The 18,268-nt window shown below is 38.8% G+C and overlaps 1 protein-coding gene and 1 long non-coding RNA gene across 7 annotated transcripts in view; one reads left to right on the forward strand and one right to left on the reverse strand.

Annotated features, from left to right (window-relative positions):
- Positions 1-1,470: 1,470 nt before the first annotated feature.
- LOC134291893 (uncharacterized) lies at positions 1,471-11,712 on the reverse strand. Its single transcript, XR_009999335.1, has 2 exons — positions 8,327-11,712; positions 1,471-8,241 (listed from the first exon to the last, which is right to left on the reverse strand). It is a non-coding gene; the product is annotated as an uncharacterized LOC134291893 (long non-coding RNA).
- Positions 11,713-12,411: 699 nt separating this feature from the next.
- The window catches only part of LOC109422335 (calpain-A), a 109,278-nt gene continuing 103,421 nt past the window's right edge, over positions 12,412-18,268 (forward strand). For 2 of the 6 annotated variants that reach the window (XM_062860278.1, XM_062860279.1), the window contains exon 1: positions 12,418-13,656. In XM_062860278.1, the coding sequence (XP_062716262.1) occupies positions 13,183-13,656 (474 nt within the window). In that variant the 5' untranslated portion in view covers positions 12,418-13,182. Of the gene's footprint in view, positions 13,657-18,268 lie in introns of all 6 variants that reach the window. The other 4 variants (XM_029852295.2, XM_029852296.2, XM_062860284.1 and 1 more) reach the window with 3 other exon arrangements.

Raw genomic sequence — 18,268 nt, forward strand, 5'->3', positions numbered from 1 at the left:
ATCATGTAATCAAAATCACAGGGATACTCAAGTGACCATACTGTTGGGTTGTAAGGGTTGCGTGTGTGGGGTGCATATATTGACAAGCATTGCTATGGATCGTTAGGGCTGAATAGGAGTGGGGAATGGATCTATGATTGCTTAATTGCGATTATACCTACTGGTATAGTCGTGGTTCAACAGTGGTGGCGCCGCTTTTCGCTTGTGTTCGGCCTAGGTGGTTTGTTTGGGCGGTGCAGGTAGGTCTGTATGTACTTCGTACGTGCAGTGCGTACGGCTTCAGCATTGTGGTTACTTGGGTAGTATAGGTAGGATAATTGAGTTTGGGACTGAGGGGGTCGTCATTCATTCTGCCGACACCATTGAGTGCTCATTGTTGGCGGTTGTGTTGGTGACGATTTCTTCAGCTTTATAATCTCATTCATACCACGCACAAACTTTGAGAAGAGGGACTGCTTTGTAATGCAAGAGAGGGATTTAAACTCTGCGTTACGGGTTGGGTGAGGTCATGCAGATAGAAGCAACCCAGGTGCGGCTCGGGTCGTGATGGATGCATGAGTGCAGTGTGTGTGGGGTGCGCTACCCTGTGGGTGCAGTTGAGTCCGGGTTGGAGTGGAAATAGACCCTTCTCTACCCTAGATCGGTTTCGGTTGTACGGGCGGGGTAGTGTTTGTCTTATTTGTGACGTGTTGTGCGTGATTTGCGACCCGAGCTGCGTGCACGGAAAGATCGATGTACACAGAGCAAGGAGTAACTTTCACGCAGCGATCGAAAAGACAAAAGATTTCATGCAAACTTGTGTGAAAATTCACGCAAATTTGTGTAAACCCGGATCAGCGCATTTTTTGTGCTGATCCAGTCGAACGCAAATATGAGTGAAAAATCCTTTGTCTTTTCGCAAGTTACTCATTCGCTGTGTACTTTCTTTTTAGGGTGTGGTTACTTGGGAAGTATTGTGCTCTGCAATCTAGATTTTGGTTTTACGGTGAAGCTATGGCTGGGCTGTGCCTCATATTTGTTGGGCGCAGGTCGGGAGAGCTGGTGGCGGTTTGTGCTGGAAGGTTTGCTCGATTGGTTATTCACTGGTGGTGGCCAGTCGATCGACTGTTCGTTTGGTTCTTGGGATTTGTGCTCTCGAGGTTCGGGGCGTTGCTTCATTGTATCTTCGCTTTAATACTAATATTCCTTGTTTGATTAACTGACTGTTATGTACAGGCGCTTAACTCATTCTATTTCATAGATTGCCAGATTTAAGGGTAATAGTTCAATAGGGTGTTAGCAATCAAAGTGGATTAGAAAGAGTTGGCGCCTACAATACACCAACACTAACACACATACACCAATACTTACACGCACACATGCACCTACAACTAGCTGTAAGAGACCAGTGGGCGGGACAATGGTGCCTACCCAACAGTTGTAGGTGGGGTGTTTGGCTTAGCTACATGACTTGGTCCGGCAAGCCCATAAACATCAATTCTCGCGTTACATTTGAAAAGGGCCTATCCCTAAAATGTAAACAAATCGATTTTGATACCTTTCCATAGCATCCCCCAACAGTAACATACTGTGCAAACATCACCCGCCTAACCGTTAATCTTATCAGAATAAACCCCACCTTCAAAACGGCCGATCATTGCTTTTTTCCCAATCATTCATAAGCCCGTGCTCCAAATGGGCCAGTAACGGTAAAATTTTGTTTTCATTTGTTGGTCCTCTCGTTTAAAGGGCCGACAACCGAAAATTTTCGGAGCGGCTCTCGGCCCGAGCGCCGAGAGCGAGAATTCTCTCTCTCAAAAACGGCCAAGCCTTGATACGATGTCAACAACGGACTCACTCGGGGGACCAACCCACGCTAAGAAAATTTTAGAAAGACTCACAATAAGGCGTACACCGGATGAAACTTTTTAAATTAGCTTTACATGTTTATCTATAATTTTTCATACTTTTTTGATAACTTTTAATGCAAAATTGCTTATTGAAGCATAGATACATCTATTCTTGTGTCATTAAAACGAAAAGCATGTCGAAAAATCCGAAAACTGTGAAATACGAATAGAAAATGTGATGGAAAATGTTTGCATCGATTTTTCTCAATGTTTACGTTCTAGGGATAGGCCCTTTTCAAATGTAACGCGAGAATTGGTAGACATATCACCGACAAACCGACGTGCCAGCTCATACAACTTTTCCAATTTTTCTTGGCAAATAAGTTCTCCTTTTAATCACTAGCTCCATCTGTGCGATGATTTATACAGCTTCCTCTTTATGTGTGCGTGCGCACAGGAGCTTTACCTTGTCAAATTATTTTACACATTTTGAAGTAATAACCTGCATTCAATGTTTTGCGCATTAAGAAGACATTTCGTTATGAACGTTAAAAAGAAATTTCATCCGCTGAAAGTTTTTATGTTTGGGAGTTTTTATTTGGGGTTCATAGACTATTTTGCTTCATATCGAAGGATTTCTTTTAATAGCTCCATTGCATGGTTGATTGTATCTTCTATTGGTTAGATAGAAATAAGAGTGCATGTGATGTTTACATTGATCAGCTGGAAATTTTCGTGCTGTTTTATGACGTCTTCTTCAAGGTTTCTTTTGTCAAAAGACGAAAATGACAGAACGAGTTACGATTTTTAAACGGTTTGAGGTTTAAATTTCTTGCCAATCTTGGAAACAGAGTGTCACGTCGGTTTGTCGGTGGACGTATTGCCTAGTGAAAAGAGAACGCAGATGGGCGAAAGCCAGGGGGTGCGTTGATAATAGCAGAATAGCCACGGGGATGCTACGGTGATCTGATTTTGTTGCCGCTTATCATGCGCAACCAGTGTTCACTAATACCAACATTTACTCAATACAGCAGCGGGAGGAAATAAGGAAAAACGCACTTTGGCGAACAAAGTTTGCGAAAAAAGGTGTGGTGTGTCTTTTCACTAGCAATTCTCACTCACTGTAGGAACTTTACCTAAACATCGACACTCTGAAATTGAAAATTATCAATTAATGCCGCATTTTCATCATCAATACTTTTATGAGATCTAATGTGAGGTAAGCGTTTTGCACCGATATCCCTCGTATAAAAGGTAAACATGCAAATTCCATGACTGTGTTGGTGAATATTTTGGCTGGAGCATAAATTTATGCTCCACGTAAGGAGGCACAATCCAACCTGTCAAACTCCATAGTGAAAAAATAGGTTGCCGTCCCCTTGAGAATAGCAGACAGATGTTGATGATTGTATGTGTTTGTAACAGATGTATTTGACGAAGCTTGATGACTTTAGCTGTTTTGTTTATTCAGTCCGTACTAGATCGTTGACGATTAAAGTGATATAAACACGATCGGCGTAGCAATTATTTTGTTCGTATAACGAATCCCGGGAACGGTAATTGTCCGGTTGGTCGTTCCGGTCGGTAGCTCTGGTCCACTGTGCTGAGATTCCCAACAATAATATCCCAAATATAGATAACAACGCTTATTGTTCCTTGAACTAATTTGGTAAATACAGTGGATGTCACACTTATTAACATAAGGACTGTATCGGAAATTAACTATAAACGTTCACAATTGCCTGAAAAATAATCTGTTCGAAATAAACATAACTTTATTTTTGGAGATACTATATAAATCTCTTAAATAAAGAATGGCAGTTCTGATTTTCAAAAAATAATCATTCAACATGGACTTTTATCTCAAAGATTGCACATATGTTTTTAAAATTTTGGACACCTCCTAAAATTTTAAAATTGTGGTAAAATATTCATTTTTTTCTCTTATTTTTGCGCAAATATAATCTTTTCCAGAATGCTCATGATATAGGAAAATTATTTTTATCAAGAAAAATTCCCTCCACAGTTTAGGGCAATTCTTAAAAATGAAAAAAGTCCATTTTTCGAGGAACTCTTTTTATGCGGCTTCAAAGAACGATTACGCAAATAAAAAATACATTAAATTGAAAATTTGCATTTTTTTTTCGATTGGGTGTGTATTTAAATCTATTGAAGAGGTATTTTTACCAGAGAACGGAATTTTATAACCTCTAAAGATATTTAAAACAGACCGTCAAAGTTCGACCAAAAAGTAGGTGTTTTTTGGGATAGACCATATTTTTAATGTTGGAGGTTTTTCTATCCAAAATAAGAATTTTAATACTCGGTTTTGAGTGTTATGTTATGTGTACATAACTGCTAGTAATAATCATTATTTTCCAGATTTTTCCCCGTACCATTTTTTTTCACTACAAATGTTTGAAACGTTAAAAAAAATAAAAAAAAAATGGAGTTTGTACAGATTGTTATTTTGTGTGGTATACACATAGACCCATATTTTCAATAATACTTAACATTTTCCAAATTTCTTCAAGCTGTTCTAAACTCAACTATATTGTGAAGATTTCATAGAAGAACCGGAATGGAAAGACCAACCGTGCGTCGAGATAGAGCATTTTGATTGTTTATAGTTAATTTCCGATACAGTCCTTAGTGGCAAACGCTATTACCACACGTGTAGACTTCAAGCTACGGTCTCCGAAGTAATTTGGTTGATCGAATGCGAATATCTCAAAACTACCTGGGAATGACTCAGGAAATTCCAGGGGGATAACAGATTGAGGTTGTACGGGTAATGCTACAGTTCATTATGAGAATAACTACTGTTAATGTCAAGAGCTAAACTTAAGCACAGTTTGGACCTCCCTGAATGGCCCAAGGGCTCATAATTATGTATAGTAGACTTTAGGTTGCTCAAGTATACATGGCTGAAATGGAATATACTTATAGTGTCTCTATTTAAATGACATTTGAGATTTCAAGTGCTTCACGGATTCCATTAGATTATGCAATGCTGTTATTTATGTCAAAAACACATCTAGTTTTTCTTGTAGATTTGTAGGACTTCATCATAAGACAGTTTGGAGGACCCTGAATGTCCCAAAGGTTTTTAATAACATCAAGTAGACTTCAGATAGGTGCAGTAACCGCGGTTGATTAATTGATTATGCAGCGTTACTCAGTATAGCAGATATGGCTATTGTTACGAGTGTAGACTTGAAGTTCTGAACTTCAAGGCAATTTGGCTGACCTGGAATATCCCTATAGTGTCACAAAAAGCTATTTGAAGTTTCAAGAGCTTCACGGACCCAATTAGATTATGCAATGCTGTTATTTATGTCGAAAATACAAAAAAAATTGTTATAGATTTTAAGGACTTAACTACATGTTCTAGGTGAATATAAAACACCTTTTCACGATGTTCTTGACACAGGTTGAATGAATACTTATGAGCGTAGCCCATACCCAAATTCAGCTTTTAGAACAGCTGGTATGCCCATTTTTTCGTGTATCCAAACTTCATGGTATTCAGGATGTTCTAGGATATCAGTAATATCTCAAATACAAATATTCCCATTTTTTCTTAATAAAGAACTCAATTTGCAACAACTTTGCCGAATACCGTATTCTGTTTTATCGAATGGGTGAATTTCCCAAGTAACAATTCGAAATCATTAATAAGCATGCCAGCTTAACAAGCGTTCTACGATAACGCCGACAGTTGAATAAGGGTATGTGTTGAAAAAAGAGTCGAATAAATATTTCAAACAGTTTAAATAGCACTCCTGTTCATCATATTTATGTAAATTGAACAACTGATCGAACAGAAGTTTAAGAAATGTAGTTTACGAATTTCCATCTATAGCCTAATAATGTTCTAATAATGTACGAATACAAGCTGTTTCCGACGTATTAGATGCCATTATTCCATATATAATTCATAGTGGAACAACTAGCTTAAAAATAGGTTAACAAGAGTAGCTTATTCGTTCTGTTCAGCTGCTGATTAGCAGTGCTCTTAATCGCCATTGTTCGCCATGTTTACATTTGTAAACACAGTTGCAAATTTTTCTACATCAAACAGGAGCCTCGCAGCAGCTCTAAATAATTGTATCACACTTCAAAAAACATCACGAATTACCTTTAACACTACACTGATCAACGGCAGCAAATCCACCGAGCTTGAAAACGGCAACTGGCTCCTCTAACAAGCAGCGTCTAAAAGTTTTCCCCCTGGTTCCTTCATCATGACACAGATCGAGCCTTATTTCTATCTTGACCGGGTTCAGGATCCACTTTTGTCAGGAGATCAACAGCAGGGTGACACATTTTACTTTCGTACACGAAATGAATGTTCCGAAAACTAAACACAACTCACTTTTTTGGGCATGAGAAATGAAAAATATGTTTGAATGATCACCAAATTTGCTAAACAACATCGCACCATAGCGAACTGACTTCACAGCTACTAATAGGCTCCAGTAGCGCTGCTGATAAACATAGCTTGCAGAAAAGTTTATTTAAATGAATAAACGTTGCGGATATGATTAATCAATCATTAATCAGCATCAATGTTCATGTCGACAACTAGTCGAATAACAAAACTTAAGCGATGTTTTAGCAACGTATGGACGGCAACGTATTCGATTCAATGTTTAAATACTGATTTAATTTTTCCGATTCATGCAATCCTGATTGGAGAAGAGCAGATGCAGACAACAGTGAAGCAAAAAGTCCCGAGTTCGAGTCTTGTCAATGATGTGAGTTCTATCATAAAACTGTGATTAATGTAGGTAATCTAGCCATAAAAAGCTGTTTCAAAATATTCATATGAGAAATATGTAAAATGAAACATCTTTTTGCTTATTTATTTATAGAGCGATATTGAAGAAACGTTTAAGAAACTTTTTTACAGCATTTGTTCAATAAAATATAAAAATTGAAATTGTTGCCAAATTTTGTTTGTATTCTGGTGGAATCATTGTCGTAGAAAGCTTGTTATAATGAACGAGGCTGCAAGTTTGCTTTAATTGTTTCTAAAACCTTTATTAGACGATTATACAAAAATACATCGTACAACTTGGTTGATAAACGTTTAAGAAAGGTTGCTGATATATTTGTAAATAGCAAACGGGTTGAACGTTGAACAACAGCCGTATAATGAAGCAACGATCATTGAATAAACATAACATTTACAACGCTTATAGAACGGCTGATGTTGAACAGATTCTCCATTTCTGGGCTAACAAGAGTTTAACAACGGTTTAATTTGAACTAAACCAAATATAATAAAACTTATATTTTAATAACACTGCTTTAAGAAACCTTTCTCAAATGAATAATTGTTTCTTGGGTTATACAGCCGTTTATATGTTGAGGTTATATATGACCCCTTCGGCTCCAGGGTTAAGACTGCGCTCATCATTTGGGTTGGTACCCGACTTCCGCTACAAATGTTTTAATTTCTTTTGGAAAATGAAATCTCAGGGAATCCAAATTCAAAGGGAGGGGTAAGAAATGACTAGATCAACACGATCACTGGTTAATTTTTTGCTAACGTGGAATTATGCGCGGAAAAAATACAAATCCAGTTCTAACACGGAGAAAAATTATTAGTAAATACAATCAAATTTCAGTTTAATTTAACCGGCATTTCAGGTTGAAATCGGCACGAACGAAATTTCGGTTTGATTTGACTACCTCCGGTAGTTGTATTTAACTGACACCTTAGTTCATTTCAGCGTGAGTTGAAACTACAAATATTGGTTTGAATTTACTAATAAGCCGGTTGTTCCATTTTGACATTTGAGATAACAACCGTTTCCGTTAGTTGTTTCAACTGACGCTCGTAGTTTGCTCCAATTAATTTGCCGTTTGAAACAAACCGTTTGGTTTGTAATAAATACTAAGGATACCGGTTACAACAACCGGTATGTTTTATTTATCCCTAGCTATTCTTGGGCTAATATTATGAAAAAATCTGATAAATAACTGTTTGCTGGAGTATTCGTAGATTTTATTGAAAAGTCTCTTATTTACATTCTTCATATCTGAATAATGAGATCATACATAAAAGTAAAACAATGTAGACAAATGTCCAGACAAATGTATGGACTCCTCACGTATAGCGATGCGGCGATTGTTGAATTGAAGGGCACCTTTACGGCCGATTCTTGTACGGCATTGTGGTGAACTTTAAGGTTGAAATATGTAGCTTCCACGATGACAACATAAATCACACTTTCGATGGATATGGTCTGGATTCCCATAGCAGCTGTCCATGTGGGTTCCGGGGATAGTCGGCAGCCTTGTCCTTTTTGGAGCTTTCGTTGGCAGCCAATCTTGCGACCATGGCGGGTGGTGGTTGTGATGTTGTTACTGGAAACTATTCAGCTTCATCAGCCATTGTGATCTAAGTGGATTAGAATGTAATGCACTTTATTGCGTTTACTGCATGTGAGGACACTGAGAAATGAGATGAGAATGCATTTACCTACCTTAAGGACTTCAGATTAAATAATACTGCACTTTGATTTATCTTAAACGACTTTTTCTTAAACGAGCAATCACACAACGTGGGCTAAATTCGAGTGGATGAAATTCATGTTTGCATCGAAGCAAGCAATGACGTGGAAGAGGAAGCATGAAACAAACTAAAAAGTTAGTTTGTTTCTCCCAGGTTTCAAACCAAGATGTTAGTTATTACTTCTCCAACAAACATTTTAGTTCACTTCAACCGCCTCGGTAGTAAAATCAACCTTATAGTTTGATTTGCTCTGCCGAAAGAGGACAACCCGTGTTTTAGTAAATATAAACCGTAGGTTTTGTAGGAACAACAAACTGATTGGTTTAAAACAACTAATTTTGTTGTTGTCTCATAGTAGGACGCCGTAGTTAAAACAACAAATTATCCAGTTTGTTTCAAACTGAAATGGTGAATTTAATGCAACAAAATTACAGTTTGAAACAACTATTTTTCCAGTTTGTAGTTCAACAAACCTGTTTGTTGATTCAAACTACATTGATTTTTCTCCGTGGACCTTTAATAAACCACGTAGACTTTTTGGGGGGTGGGGGATCTGGCCATACAAATTTTGTTTTTCCATACTGTGAATAGCAAACTGCAGTAGAATCACTTGGCATAATACGGAACCTCACGGTGATGGCAACTTGCTCCGCCAACAGTCCACTCGTCAATGAGGTAGCATCACACTGACGACGACCCCGTCATGGTGCTGGCTGTCACTGATGCTTGCTTGGGGAAATACACGCATGGGAAATGCTACTCAGCTTTGTTCATACCCCACATTCTCCCTCTTCTCCGAAAAAAAAAGTTTTCTTACTAGCAGGCTTGTTATTTTTACGCTCAAACCCTCAATTTCGTTCTCTTCATCCTTATGGCACCAATGCCTAGGGGCGAGACAGATCTAACGAGAGCAAATCTGTGCTCGAGGTGTTGCTCAGAATTCCTCACAGTTCCTCAGAATTTCTCCCATTTATGCCAAAGTGTGATCTGGCACCAATGTCAAACTGCCAAAGTGTTGCGTGTGCTGAATGAAAATTGCAGTTTTAGGGATGTCTTCCAACAAATTTCGTCGATCATCGATAAAAGAAGTAACTCAGAATTTCTCAGAGTTGCTCTCGTTTGCACAGTGCCTTGCCCCTAGACCAATGCAACAAGATATTGTGTATTCAGTTCAAAGTTGGATTATCCCGACTGTCTGTGAAACTGTTCAGAACAGTCGTCGAATATCAAGGGGGTTCTCGATGTATTCTATAGAAATCGATCAATCAGCAAATTGATTTCGAGCACATCATTATTCCAAACATTCAGGTCTTCAAGAACTTCAAACATAGGTAATTATCTTGGTTCTTATGTAAATAGCCTTTATTACACCCTATTTTAGAAAATGCAAAACATTTATCGCGGAAAAAAAAATATCCTCATAAATTTATTAATTGATAAACATTGCATCTGAACACCCCTGACGTCCACGCCAAAAAACTGGCGGCTTGGCTGCCGGCAACAGCTGATCAAGGAATCAGTTGGCGCCCGGTCAGCTGTCCTTGTTTCACCAATTGAATGTTTTGAAATACGCGTTTGCGCGCGAAATCTTTCTCGCTCATTTTTGCTGTCAAATCCGTCAGCAACCGTTCACCGACCGTTTGAAACGTCGACTGTTTCAAATGGTCGTGAACAGTTTGGAACTGGACGGTCAATACACTTCAAGATACAAGAATTAAGGCGAATGTGTGAAGAATTAGCAATAAGTTAAAATTCACAAATACAAAGAAATTAAAAAAAAAAAAAATTAAGGCGAATGGCCACATTTACTTTTTTGTTCAGTAAACGCACTTTTGTTAATACCGAACCTATTGCCGAGCTCCAATAAAAATAACTACAACACACGCAGTTGGGTGATGCGTCTTCTATCCTTCAAGCGCACGTCTCGTTATGTAGCCGGCCCTGTTTTTCTCTCACTCAAATCAATCGTTATTCACGATTGCGAAAATTCGACGCATTCAACGAAAACGAACATATTTTGTAAGAATTATTTGTCAAAAAAGAAAAAAAAAACAAAAGATCAACGAATTTGAGATTTATCAGACTAAAGATTCCGTATATCATACAACTCCACTTTCAATGCTTCAATGTGATGGTACAGATGGACCATATATAACACACAAATGTCCTTCATTATATGAAAATAGATTCTACAAAACGAGTTCGAAAGAGGTTCTACAACATATTTTCAGTAGATATGTTTTCATTGCGTACTTCGAATTTTAAACTGTTTTACGATATGCAATTTTTATGGGCGGTTTTCATTACACGTCCCTGCATTTTCCACACGCACAGCTTTCGGCAGTTATCATGCAACGCCATTTCCTTAGACGGGTTTCTTTACACATCGCTGCATTTTCCTGATGCAAACAATTTTCGGCAGTTTTTCAATAACGCCATTTCCTTGGACGGATTTCATTTTACGTCCCTGTATTTTCCTTATGCAGAAAAATTTTCGGCGGTTATCCAACAACGCCTTTACCTTGGACGGTTTTCACTACACGTCCCTGCATTTTCTTTATGCAGAATAATTTTCGGCGGTTATCTAAAAATGCCGTTTCTTTGGACGGTTTTCATTACACGTCCCTGCATTTTCCTTATGCAGAAAAATTTTCGGCGGTTCGACACGCCATTAATTTGCCTAACCAAAAACCCGAGCAAAAAAAACCAACCCAGCCAACCAATGCCGCGAGTATTTTACGGCAACATTCACAATAGTCAAACACCTCTACCATCATGCACATCAACCTGTTTGCATTTACCGTTCAACCGAGCGACAACACGAGCATGTACGATCCGAGGAATCAACGAAAGCGCGACCATCCATGCCGAGCAAGAACATGAAGAAACATGCATGCAATCATCGACCGACCACCTATCCACAGCGTGCTACCAGTCGACAACAAAAATCAACCACGTCACCGCGCCTTCGTTCATGTGTTTGTGCTAGAACCAAGGCTAAAACAGAACGCGGTTGGAAAAACAAAAACTTTCCGCGCTCTAGCTTTCTCCAGGAACCGCAACTTCACTGTGTTTGCAGCACGACCACACACTTCTCACACCAAAACGATTTGTTTTCTCTCACTGTTTTTATGCCAAGTGATTCTACCTATTTTATGATTAACTTGTTATTTATTTATGATGCACTCCTGGCAGGATCGCCAATGTGAATAGCAAACTGCAGTAGAATCACTTGGCATAATACGGAACCTCACGGTGATGGCAACTTGCTCCGCCAACAGTCCACTCGTCAATGAGGTAGCATCACACTGACGACGACCCCGTCATGGTGCTGGCTGTCACTGATGCTTGCTTGGGGAAATACACGCATGGGAAATGCTACTCAGCTTTGTTCATACCCCACACATACGCTCCATGCAAATTTAATTTTTTTGTATGGATGAAAGTCTACGAGGGGGGAGGGGTCTGAGATGACCAAAATTTAGTCTAGGTGGTTTATGAACAGTCCCTTACTGTTCTACGGCTAATTACCCTCTTTGTAAACGCGTGATTTTCATTTTGAACGCTCATTAACAACTCAGAAGAGTCATTCATACTGCTGTGGACTTCTCCAGGCCGTTAGAATTCAGTGAAGTCAACCGCAAACAGGTATTTTGCGCAAAATTTCGGACTTTTCTGTTTCCATTGGAATCACCATGCGTGGGTGCCAATACTGTGTTCAAACAGTGAACAGGGCAAACACTATGGATATAGTATGTTAACGAATCGTCAACCGCCCGCGTGATGAACAAAGTCTCGCCCAACGCCTCATTCACGTGGTTCCCCATCAACCTGTCTTGCTGATAGCCAAACGGCCGACCAACACCAAAAGATATAGCGTATATCCAATGCAACACGTTGCACTGTCAATAGATAAACACACACACCAGCACACCAGATTAAACCCGTGAACGTGCCCCCACGTCGATTTGTCAACGTTATCGTCGGTCGACCGACTTTACGAATCTCACGCGACCTTGAATATTTCGCATTGGAAGCTCACAATCAGTCTAGCGTTCTCGGTCGTAAGATAAGCATCCCGGTACATCTCTTGCAACTTTGCAACTATTGAACTGGGCGTGATCAATCGATCAATCGATAGAGTGCCAAATCGGTGTAATTACCATCTAAGCTTCTAAAGATAATGAAATTTTTGCACCAACATTACGTACCTAGTGGTGAGCCGAATTTATAAGTGAGAAATAAAGGTGCAGCGTAGTGTTTCACCGCACGGTGAATCAATGCGATTGTTTATAAATAGCGCCGGAGGAAAACACTGTTTATGCGAATTTCGTGATTTTCGTGGAAAGCCTTGTGAGTCCGCGGTGTTCGGAGGAATTAGTGTGTCGCGAATCGTCTGCGGGTAAGGAAGGACGTGTGGTGGCACTCTCCCAAGTTCTCGACATTGCCGTGTATCGTTCGTTCGCTGTGTGGTGTTTGATGTTGGTGACCTCAACTCAACAGATGTTTTCTGTTTACAAGCTAGTGATAAGAGCTTGATAAGTGCCAATTGAAGAACCGTGTCTGATTCATCGTTTAGTTCGGATAAAGTCCTTGAGGTTTGTGTAACTAGCTCGGGGGTGCTTGAGTGTGGACTTCGGTCAGAAAACTGCAGCAGTAATAAATTTACGCGTCGGAGAAGGTCTTCCTTTCGTTGTGTCGCGTGTCCAGTCGCGTGGTTCGTTTTGCGTTCGCGCCTCGGTCGTAGTCGCCGTCGTCGGTGTGTTTCTCGTACGCGTCAAGAGCTGGTAATCCTTCACGCTCCATATACGGACTCAAAACGGAAGAATGTCGTTCTTCAACGAAAATTACAACTATCCTCGCAATTGGAATGCCAATGGGTTCGGTTGGGTCAACCCGGCGGCCTTCAATCAGCCGTCCTACCCTATTCAAATGCCAACGCCGGAGTCCTCCGGTTACTCCAGTTTAAACCCATCAATTTCTGGACACTCGTTGTCCTACGGCTTCGCACCGGGTGTCGTACATCCTCCAGCTCCGAGTGGCTATCCCCCCGCTCCAGCAGCTCCAAGTTTGCCCTATCCGACCATGGGTTTCACCGGGTATGGAGCGGGTAGTTCGGGTGGTATGCCGATGCCAATGCCCGATGCCGGATTCGGTGCTTCTCAGATGCCACCGATGCCGATGTCAATGCCAATACCGGGTGGTTTCGCGCCTTCTACGCCGGATGAGTCGTCCTCGACCGTGAAGGAAATACCGTTCCAGTCGGTTTCGATCCCGATTGCCGAGGGAATGTTCAGCAGCGTAAGTACCTAGGTAGTAGAGATTGGAATGTTTTGCATATGTTGTTCACATGTCTTATAAATGAAGTATGTTAACCCTTTGAAGTCGGAGAGGTCATATATGCCCCCAACATAGAAGCGGCTGTATTAATTTATTCATTCAATAAAATAGAATGCTGTATTCAGCAAAGTTGTTGCAAATTGAGTATTCTATTAAGGAAAATGAGAATATTTGTATCTGAGACTTCACTGACAGCCTCGAACATCCTGAACACCATCAAGTTTAGAGAAACCAATTAATTAACATGCCAGTTATTCTAAAAGCTGAATTTGGGTATGGGTTACGTTCATATGTATTCATTTAACCATCAACAAGAATATCAAAAGGCGTTTTATATTCGGGGATACTCTAGGTGTTCCAAACTGTCCTGTGGTAAAGCCTTTCAAATCTACAAGAATAATTTTATGTGCTTTTACCATAAATAATAGCCTTACATAATCTACTGACATCCGTGATGCTCTTGAAATCTTCAATGTCATTTATAGACACAACAGGGATATTCCAGGTCAGCCAAACTACTTTGGAGGCCAGAACTTCAGGTCTACACTCGTAACAACAGCCATATCTGTTATACTGAGTAACGATACATAACCATCCGTGCTTGTCTCAAAGGTTAAGCCATGCATGTTTAATCACAATCACATTTAATGTGAAACCGCATAAGGTTCAGTATAACAGCTATAATTTACCAGATTATTTAACTAGTAACTTGGATTACTGTGGAAAATCTAGAGCTAACATGCAAAATGCAGGAACCTCGTGGAACCAATTATTAGTGAAACCAATCATCCTCCGTGACGCTGGAGCTGAAATCTGGATAGTTTTGCTGATCGTATGGTCTCGCACTGACTACAGATCTTTCAAATATCTGCCCTATCAACTATTGATGGTAGTATAGAGGACTACCATGGTTGCAACGGGTAACGGGGAATCAGGATTCGATTCCGGAGAGGGAGCCCGAGAAATGGCTACCACATCCAAGGAAGGCAGCACGCGCATCAAATCAAATGTGTTGATTTGTGTATCGCGCCCAAAAGATGCTCCAATAGCCGGACCGAAACGTTGGCGATAATAGAAGAATAATCAACGCAATTTATTAGATTGAGAGCCGAAAATTCCAAAAGTCAACCATCATCCAGTCGAAACTTGTAATCCTATAAAACTTTGTGACCTTCAGGGTCGTCTAAACTGTCATATAATGAAATCGTTCAAGTATATGTACATATAAGAATAACTTTATGTATTTTTGCTATAAATAATAGTATTGAGGCTATTTTTTCTTTAATGTGTATTTTAACATTAAGCTAATTCTACACTCAGAATTGCAGCAGATTGCATAATCTTCTGGCATCCGTGAAGCTTTTGAAATCTCATTTAGAGACACTTTTGTAATATTCTCGGTCAGCCAAACAACCTTGAAATTTTTCCTGATATTTTAAATTTTCTTATGATATTTTTCATTTATGTTTTTCTTTAGAAATTTTATCGAAAGCATCCCATATGTATTCGAAAATGTATTTCTCTTATACGTATTTAAGTTGGAATACATTTAGCATTACAAGAATCTCACGAAGGCTAACACAATAGTTAGAAATTACAGATTTCTTACAAAAAATTATGCATAAATTTCTTAACCTTTCAGCGCGTAAAAACACTACCAAAAAACCTCGCTTTTCGTATGCAGCGCGAGCGCGGTGCAGTTTCGGTTGCTTCATGGGGCGCGTCCTGGAAGGATAAGGCATCTTTTAAGATTTTAGGACAGTATGTTTATTTTATTTTTTATATTTTTTGTTGACCTGATTTTTTTCTCTTTCTCAGAAGAACTATCAGAAAATTTTCAATAAAATACCAGGAAAAGTTCCCGGAGAAATTTCTATATGAGTTTTTTTTTTGGAATCAATAGAAGCATTCCTGCTAGAATTACTGAATAGCATTAAGCAGGACTCTCTGAATTCTGTTGGAATATCTGGTCCATAGAATATCCGGAAGATATTTCAGCAAGAGTTTCCAATGGAATTTATAAAGTAATTCTTGCAGGAATTGCTGGAGCCGTTCGTAAAGAAGTATCCTAAGCAATACCACTAAGAATTTGTGGAGAATCATGGGAAGAATTTTTTTTGTCTGTATTTACGAGGTTTTTAACCTAGGCTAGTTCATTTCGGGGCCCACGCTTTACTTCCCTTCCGAAGAAAGAACCCACATTTTGTGAGTATGTCGGGAGTGGGATTCGATCCCAGGTCCTCGGCATGGGAAGAATTTCTGAAAGAATATTTGGAAGAATGTTTGAAGGAATCCCTGCGAAAGTTTCTTAAGTAATCTCTTTAGTATATTCCAAAACTCCCTTGAAGGTTTTATGAAGAAATGAACAAAATCTTCTAGAGATTTTCTAAAATTTCATAATTATGAATTTTCTGAAATTCTGTCCCCGAGAATTTTCTGAAACAGTACCAAACGACATTCTAGGGGAATTGTAGCGGAAATTTATTATGCAATCTCTAGTGAACAGGGAACAATTGCGGAAAGAATCAATGGAAGGTTTTCCAAGAGATATTAGAACTTTCTTATTAATAATGGAATCTATTGCAGATTTTCTGAAAGAAACATTGATCAAATTACTGAAGAAATCTGTAGTTGATTTTCTTAAAACATATCTGGACAAATTTTTGAATAAATTTTTGGATGCATTTTTGAAGTAATCTGAGGCGAAGTGCCGCTCTGGAATCTCTGCAGGATTTTATATAGGAATCTATGGAGAAATTACAGGGGCAGTCTATTGAAGGGTTTCAAAGTAATACTTGATAATATTTTTGCAGCAATCTCTGAAAGAGATTCTGAAGGAAACTTTGTAACTTTTTAGAGAAATTCATAGAAGATTTTCCAGATGTACTTAAAATTAATAACTTGTTCACTAGCTCACAATTTCATTGACGAAACCATGGAAGATTTTCTAATAAAATCCTTAGAGGAATATCAGGAGAAATCTTTTGACTAGCTCCTGAATAAATTCCTTGAGAACTTCCTGAATTTCTTAATGAATAAAAGAAATATTTCAATAAATGCAAATAAAATACTCTGAGCCTCAAGACGTTCTCCAGTGAGTGTGCTATGCTATGTTCTTTAATTAAACTAAAATAGTTTACCAAATCAAAATGTTTGATAAATTCCCTAGTATCTTAATGTTGAATGCTCAATTGTTTATCGATTGATCTCAAATTTCGTCTGGACATTCGTAAAAACTTGAAATTTAATCTGTGGAAAAAGAAAATATTTCTGAACAAAACTTTTCAAACTATCGCAAACTCCCATTTATAGAAAAAAGAGCTAAATTGTGATTTTTATTTAATTATCTTGTAAAATATTTACTTGAAATAAATGGTTTGTTCAGAGAAGTTGTGTGTTTCGTTAGACTAATCAACTATGCAAAAGAATATATTACCTTAAAATTGAAATTTCAGACTTATTCTAATATCAATATTTCGCAATTTTTCTTGAAATGGAAATTTTGCGATATTTTAAAAAGGTTTGCCTACAAATATTCCCTTTTTCACAGATCAAATTTCAAGTTATTACGAATGTCCAGTCAAAATTTAGAATCAATCGGTGCACTAGAAGCTGAGATTCGACCTCCTAAAAATGAGCATTTTGTATGAAAAACAGCCAATGTTCAATTTATTTCGTCCAGTACTGTATCTCAAATAGTGAAAATAGTGGAATCTCGAAAACATTCAACAAAACATGAGCATCATCTTGATTTCTTCTTGCCTTTGGCCTCGCCTTAAGCCTTTTCGGCGCCCCTATGAAGCTGGCGCCCTTGGCAACCTGGCCAACCGCACGCTACGGCTCTGTCTACTATATATTATTATGAAACTTTACGACATTAAAGGGTAGTACGCACCTGAAAAGTACTGTGGAAAAAGATAGGCCAAGGAACGGTCAAGAAATGATTTCGCTGTTAAAATTTCTTGAGCTGTCCGCAGCTGGAACGAAATGAAAATTGTGTAACGCTCGTAACGCCTGCCGGGTAAATCAAATGGAGCTGTCACTTTTCCTTGCGGAAAAATATTCCGTTCAATTATTCCTCAAGGAAAAGTGACATTTCTTCCCACACTAATCAGATGTCAAAATTCCTTTGGTAATTAGAGGGATTTTTTCTGGAGTGCTTTTCTTACCAGGTGCGTACTAGACTTAAGGGTCGTCCAAACTACCTGAAGTTTAGCTCTTGACAGTAACAGTAGTTATTCTCACAATGAACTGTAATCTGTAATTCCCGTGGCATTTCATGAGTCATTCAAAGATAGTTTTGAATTATTCCATATCAACCAAACTACTTCGGAAACCATAGCTTCAGTTCTACGCTTGTGATAATAGATTTTGCCAGTACGCACCTGAAAAGTACTGTGGAAAAGGATAGGACAAAAAAGGTCAAGAAATTATTTCGTTTTCAAAATTTCTTGAGCGGTCCGCAGCTGAAAAGAAATGGAAATTGTGTAACGCTCGTAACGCCTGCCGGGCAAATCAAATGGAACTGTCACTTTTCCTTGCGGAAAAATGTTCCGTTCAATTATTCCCCAAG

Source organism: Aedes albopictus, chromosome 3 (assembly GCF_035046485.1).
Source record: "Aedes albopictus strain Foshan chromosome 3, AalbF5, whole genome shotgun sequence".
Taxonomy (NCBI): Eukaryota; Metazoa; Arthropoda; class Insecta; order Diptera; family Culicidae; genus Aedes; species Aedes albopictus.